This window comes from Chrysochloris asiatica, unplaced genomic scaffold (genome assembly GCF_000296735.1).
Source record: "Chrysochloris asiatica unplaced genomic scaffold, ChrAsi1.0 scaffold00090, whole genome shotgun sequence".
Taxonomy (NCBI): Eukaryota; Metazoa; Chordata; class Mammalia; order Afrosoricida; family Chrysochloridae; genus Chrysochloris; species Chrysochloris asiatica.
In genome coordinates, this window is record NW_006408608.1 from 9,249,280 (window position 1) to 9,255,929 (window position 6,650).

General features: G+C 39.2%; 1 protein-coding gene across 2 annotated transcripts in view; it reads right to left on the reverse strand.

The window, feature by feature from the left end:
- VPS13D (vacuolar protein sorting 13 homolog D (S. cerevisiae)) overlaps positions 1–6,650 on the reverse strand; it is a 360,697-nt gene that overhangs the window by 306,578 nt on the left and 47,469 nt on the right. For both annotated transcript variants that reach the window (XM_006866375.1, XM_006866374.1), the window contains exons 16-17: positions 6,123–6,253; positions 3,761–3,893 (exon numbers count right to left, since the gene is read on the reverse strand). In XM_006866375.1, the coding sequence (XP_006866437.1) occupies positions 3,761–3,893; positions 6,123–6,253 (264 nt within the window). The remainder of the gene's footprint in view (positions 1–3,760; positions 3,894–6,122; positions 6,254–6,650) is intronic.

Sequence of the window (6,650 nt, forward strand, 5' to 3'; positions counted from 1 at the left end):
CCGACCTCTGTATTAACTATCTACACCTCGCTGAAAATCGGGCCATAAGAGTGAGTTCTGTTTCTGACCAATAAGCCTGGTTCTTTTTTTAATGATTTTTTTCCTTCCACTCTATCTGGGACCTTTCAATGTGGTCCCTTTTTTAAAGCAGTTGGTAGTGGTGGCTGGACACCATCTGGTTCTTCTGGTCTCAGAGTCATAGTAAATGATGCTCACATGTCCCATTGGTCCATTGGGCTAGTTGATTCCAAGCATCTTCACATTTTTATTACTCTTCTTTCTTCTACACATGGAATGATCCACCTTAGATGGCTGTTCATGAGCTTTTAAGATCCCACTTGCTAATCACCAAAGTAGGCGCAACATTCATATATCGATGGAAAGATTAGAGGTTGTAAAATGGTGCAGCTGTTCAGTAAACAGTTTAGTAGTTTTGCAAAATTTTAAACATAAAGTTACTATTTGTTTGTTGTTGTTGCTAACTGTCGTCAAGTTGGTCCCTGTATAGGGTTTCCATATGACCTAGTAATTCCACTCCCACTACATACATACATACCCCAGATAACTGAAAACATGTCCACAAAAATACCTAAACACGAATGCATATTCATAATAGTCTGTAAGTAGAAACTACCCAAATGTCCATCAACTGATAAATGAGTAAATCAAATGTGGTGTATCTATATGATGCAGTATCATTCAACCATAAAAGGAATGAACTACTGATACAAACGGATGAATCCTGAAAACATGCTATGTGAAAGAAGTCAGCCACAATAGACCATATGTTACATAGTTCAATTAATACTCAAAGTCCAGAAAAGGCAAATCCAGAGAGAGAGAGAAAATAGATTCATGTTTGCCAGGGTCTGGGAGCGAAGAAAGGGGGAGTGACTGCTAAAAGGTGTAGAGTTTCTTTTTGGGGTGAAACAAAGGTCTTAACTATAGCGTAGTGATGTTTTGTTGTTAGGTGCCATCAAGTCAGTTACGACTATACACAGCAAAACAAAACACCGTCCAGTCCTATGGCTTCCTCACAATTGTTATGCTTAAGCCCATTGTTGTCGGCACTGTGCCAATCCACCTGGTTGGGGATTTTTTCACTGACCTTCCACTTTGTCAAGTAAGAAGACCTCCTGACATGTCCAAAGAGTGATGCAGTCTTCAAACTGACATCTTTGCTCTTTAGCACTTCAAATAGGTCTTGTGCAGTAGATTTGCCTAATGCAATATATTCTTCAATTTCTTGACTGCTGCTTCCATGACTGTAGAATATAGATTCAAGCAAAATGCAGTCTTTGACACCTTTAATCTTTTCTCTGTTTACCATGATGTTATTTATCGGTCCAATTCTGAGGATGTTTGTTTTTTTAACACTGAAATAGAACCCATACTGCAGTCTGTATTTTTTTATCTTCATCCGTATTTCAAGTCCTTTTTGCTTCCAACAAGCATGGTTGTTTCATCTGCATATCGCAAGTTGTTAATCATCAGTTTGCTGATAGATTTCAATTTATATTCTATCAATTCCAGGAAACTAGTTTTTTGCCAATGCTTTTAGTGCCGCTTGGATTTCTTCATATAATCGGTTGGAATAATCATGTGGTACTTCTTGAAATGGGTGAGCATTGATTTTTTTTGGCACAGTGACTGTATTTTCCTTCCATCTTCTTTTGATGCTTCCTGTGTCATGCGATATTCTGTCCACATAATCCTTTGATATTGCAACCCAAGGCTTGAATTTTCCTTCAGTTCTTTCAGCTAGAGAAACAGTGAGCATGTTCTTCCCCTTTGGTTTTCTGATTCCCAGACTTTGTACATTCATTATATTACCTGACTTTGTTTTCTCAAGCTGCCTTTTGAAATTTTCTGTTCGGCTTTTTTATTTTCTAATTTCTTTCAGTCACTTTAGTTTCTCTATACTCAAGAGAAAGTTTCAGAATTTTTAAACATGCATTTTGGTCTTTAATTTCTGTCTTTTTAATGACTTTTTGCTTTCTTCATGTATGATGTTCTTGATGTCATCCCACAACTCTTCTGACCTTTGATCATTAGTGTCTAATGCAATAAATCTGTTCTTAAGATGGTCTCTAAATTCGCATGGGATATATTCATGGTCATATTTTGGCTTTCATGGATTTGTTTTAAATTTCTTCAGCTTCAGCCTGAATTTGCACATGAGTAATCAATGGTCTGTTCCACAGTCAACCCCTGGCCTTGTTTTGGCTGATGAGATGGATCTTCTCCATTATTTCTTCCCACCAATGTAATCAATTTAATTCCTATGTATTCCATCTGGTGAGTTCCATGGGTACAGTCACAGTTTATGTTGTTATTAAAAAAAAGGTATCTAAAATGAGTAAGTCATTGGTCTTGCAAAATTCTATCATGCAATCACCAGCATCATTTCTATCAACAAGGCCATATTTTCCAGCTACTGATACTTTCTCTTTGATTCCAACCTTCACATTCCAATCACCAGTAATGTTTGGTCAATCTCATACTAAAGAAGTTGGCAGAATTCTTTAAATTCTGCATCACTGCAGTGGTTGGTGCATAAATTTGCATCATAGTGATATGAACTGGTCTTCCTTATAGGTGTATGGATATTACCCTACCACAGATAGCATTGTACTTCAAGACAGGTCTTAAAATGCTCAGTTTGATGATGAATGTGACACCATTCCTCTTCAACTGGTCAGATTCAAAATGCCAATACCAGTCCATTTCAGTTCACTAATGCCTAGGATATTGATTCTTATGCATTCCATTTCGATGACTTCCAATTATCCTAGATTCATATTTTCTGCTCCCGTAAAGATTTACAGCCTCGGAAGCCCTATACAGGGTCACTATGAGTCAGAACTGACTCCACAGCACTTAACAACAACAACAAATACTTTAGAAACATCACACGTTCTGACTATTTCATGGATGCTTGCAGCATTGTCTTATTTTGAGTTGTGCCCAACCAGCCAATGAAGGTCCCGAAAGCTTGTCTGTCAGTGTCTCGTACTATGGTGGCTTGTGTGCTGCTGTGACACTACAACACCAGGATTTCAAATACCAGCAGTGGTACCAGTGGTGACAGGTTTCAGCAGAGCTTTCAGAGTGAGAGAGACAAGGAAATACAAGGGATGGTTGTTTCTGTAGTTAATTGCTGCTGAGTAGGTTCCGACTCATAGCAATCCCGTATAGGGTTTCTGAGCAGTGGTTGGTGGGCTTGGACCCCAACCTTGGGGCTAACAGTCCAGCGCTATGCCAGGACTCTGAAAGGTTAGCCACTGAAACCTCAGAACACTGCCTGATACAGTGCTGGAAGATGAGGCCTTCATGTTGAAAGGCACTCAAATACACCTGGAAAAGAGCCTCCTCAAAGTAGAGCTGACCGTAATACAATGGTAATTGTTGCACAACTGTATCAATTATACCAAAACAGCTGATGAGTATAGTTTTAAAGAGAAAACTTGATTGTATGTGCATCATACCTTAATAAACTCCTGATGTGGCGCTGTAGAATAAGCACTGAACCACAAGGTAGATTTGGACTACAAGGTCAGCAGCTGAAACTCATCAGCTGCTCCTCGGAAACTCTATACAGGGTCTCTATGTGCCAGAACCAACGTGATATCACTTAACAACAACAAAACCTATTAATACATGAACTTTTGGGGTTGAAGTTTTTAAAGCTTTTTCTTAGTTAAGCTAGATAGACAGATCTAACTACCCATCGTTTTCACAATTTCACATTCATCCATACCTTGGGTATTTGTCAGTAACATTCTTCCTAGATCCACAACAACTAACACCGGATTCTTAAATTTGAAATCATCAGGAAATATCACCTGAGGGGCAGAAATATCTAGTCGCACACTCCATCGTTTACTTTCTTCCTGTTAAAAAAAAAAAAATGAAGAAACTGCAATTAAATTACGTCTACTGCAGCTGCTGAAATGAAACACCTGTATTGTTAGGCTCAAGCTTTCCTGAAAGCCACATCTCTAGGCTACAGAATGATTTAATGGTCTATGGTATCAGAGCAAAAAGTTTAAAGTGAACTGAAAGTAGATTCAAATACCTAAGGATTAAATATATATAATAATAGCCTGAAGTGGGGAAAGAATATGACCAAATTACTGATCTGGGAGGTTGTCTGCACTTTAACTGTGATAATCCATGGTTTAAAATAGATCTTGATTCTATAATTAAGTTTCATTTTTTTAAAAAAATAACTTTATTTTAGAAAATCTTTTTTGTTGTATTTTTATTGTGAATTAATTGGGTGGGGATAACAAAGCAGATGAGTTTTCCATCCAACAGTTTCTCTCCATTTTGTTTCATGTCCCTGATTGCAAATCCCACAAGGAAACATCTCTTATCCCTATTTGTTTCCATTCCTCCTAATTTCCTAACCCTTCTGAACTTTGTTGTTAGGCAAATATTGCCCTTTTGATCTCAAATGTGTAAGTCTTCTAAGGTGTGAATACCTCACCAATGTTACTGTTCCCCAGGACACAGACTGGTGTACTGTTGGCTAAAAACCTGAGCCATAGGATGTGTTTATTTCCAGACCTCAACAGTGGCTAAGGGCCAATCTCTAGTTGACAGTTGTTGTTGTTAAGTGCCATCGAGTCAAGTCCAACACAGAGCAACCCTCTACAGGGTTTCCAAGGAGCGGCTGATGAGCTTGAACCACTGGCCTTGTGGTTCAAACCAACCTTGCATTCCAGCACATTAACCCCCAGTCCCACATCAGAACTCCAGAGAGACCAATAGCTGCACCGTAGACAGCTGTTCACAAGCTTTTAATACCCCAATCACTGTTCACCAAAGTAGGATGTAGAACACTGTCTTCATGAACTATGTGATTTCAATTGATGTTGGTGACCCCTGAGGCTAGGGTCCTGAGCTCCCAGGCCCAGGGACTCATTCCTTCAAGGCATATGGTTATGTCTAGGGCACTTTCATAACTTTGCCCTCTGTGTGCGCCACCACCTTACAAATATCTTGTCAAACCTATGTACATATTGTAGGTATACTCTCACTCTCCTTTCCACACCCGATCAGTCTGTATGTTTATCCATGCATGTAGTCACAGAGCTTCGTTAAAAAACTCCTACTGTCTTTCCACTCCATTTTCCCATGAACTTCTGGAGACTCCTTGTACATACCATTGCTACTGCTCTTTCTTCGTTACTAAAGTTCTCTCTCTCTCCTGTTGAAGAGCTTCCTTTAGCATTTCTTTCAGACAAGTTTTCAGAAACAAATTCTCTTAATTTTCCTTTACCTATGAATGTCCTATATTTTATCCTCAATGGAACTGCAGTCCATTACTTTAGGAGTATTAAACACTTCTAAATATTTTATTTTGAAATTTTCTGCCATCCCTTATAGTTAACAACTAACTTCAAACCTGTTCCAACTCATTGCAGTTGTACAGGTCAGAGTAGAACTGCCCCATAGGGTGTCCAGGGTATAATCTTTACAGAAACAGACTGCTTGCTATATCTTTCTCCCACAGAGTGGCTGGTGGGTTCTGCCCAAAAGAAACCACACAATTTCTGACTGCTTTATCTTAACAATGCACCTCCATATATCATTGCTAGAAACTGGGTTTTAGGGACTGTTAGATGCTCCTTGGCTCTCCCTATCTCAAGCAGTCTTACCTTAGTCACTCACTTAGTGTCACCAAGTGATCACTATGGCCTGGGACAGAAACTGGGCCAGTCTGCCAGTTGTTTTGCTTCTGAGAACAGCACATGAAAAGGGAATGCGCTTAAGTAAAACATTTACACTATCTGATGTGTAGAAAATGAAACACAAACGAGTCTTGAACGTGTTCTAAAATTTGTGATCGAGTCATTCACTTTTATTAATTAAACCTTGAATGCAGAAGACATGCTATTCTATTTTTGTTAGCTGATAGCAATGTTTTTCCCATCAAAATACTGCTGTGGAAATAATCTCAACCTGGTAATACAAAGAATGTGTTGAAAAGATTTCTAGTGTACTTGACCAGTATAATTAAGGCAAGCATGCCTATCTATAACAGAGAAAGTACTTAACAGAAAGAATGCCTGTCCTTCCCCGACACCCCAAAATGAATGAGTATGCCCACTTACAATGAAGTCACCCACTAGCAAACGATCAAGAGTTTGTCGGATTTCTGCCTTGGTCTGCATCTTCAGTTTGTTGTATTGTCTTCGGGCAGCTTCAGCTACTCTTAACTCAAGTTCAGACTGATAACCAAAACCTGCAAGAGTGGAAATATATAGGTGAGTCAGAATTGTCAAATGGCTGGGTGGAAGAAAATACTACATCTACTCTCCTCAAGAATTCCCATCAACTGGTGTAAAGAACACCAGTTGCTTACTCAACATGACCTGCCTTTAAACACAGTCACAAGAATGAGACAGAGATGGGGGAGCGGGGGTAGGTGACAACTAAGGCAATGCCTTCTGGTATTCAATCAGTGACGTATCTATGGGTACTGTTTATAGGTAGAGATTATTTTAAATTGGACAAAGAGGTGACGCTGTTGTTGGTAGGTGTCTTTGAATTGGTTCTCACTCATAGCAACCCTGTGCACAAAAGAATGAAACACTGCCCATTTCTGTGTCATCCTCACAATCGTTGCCAACTTTGAGCCC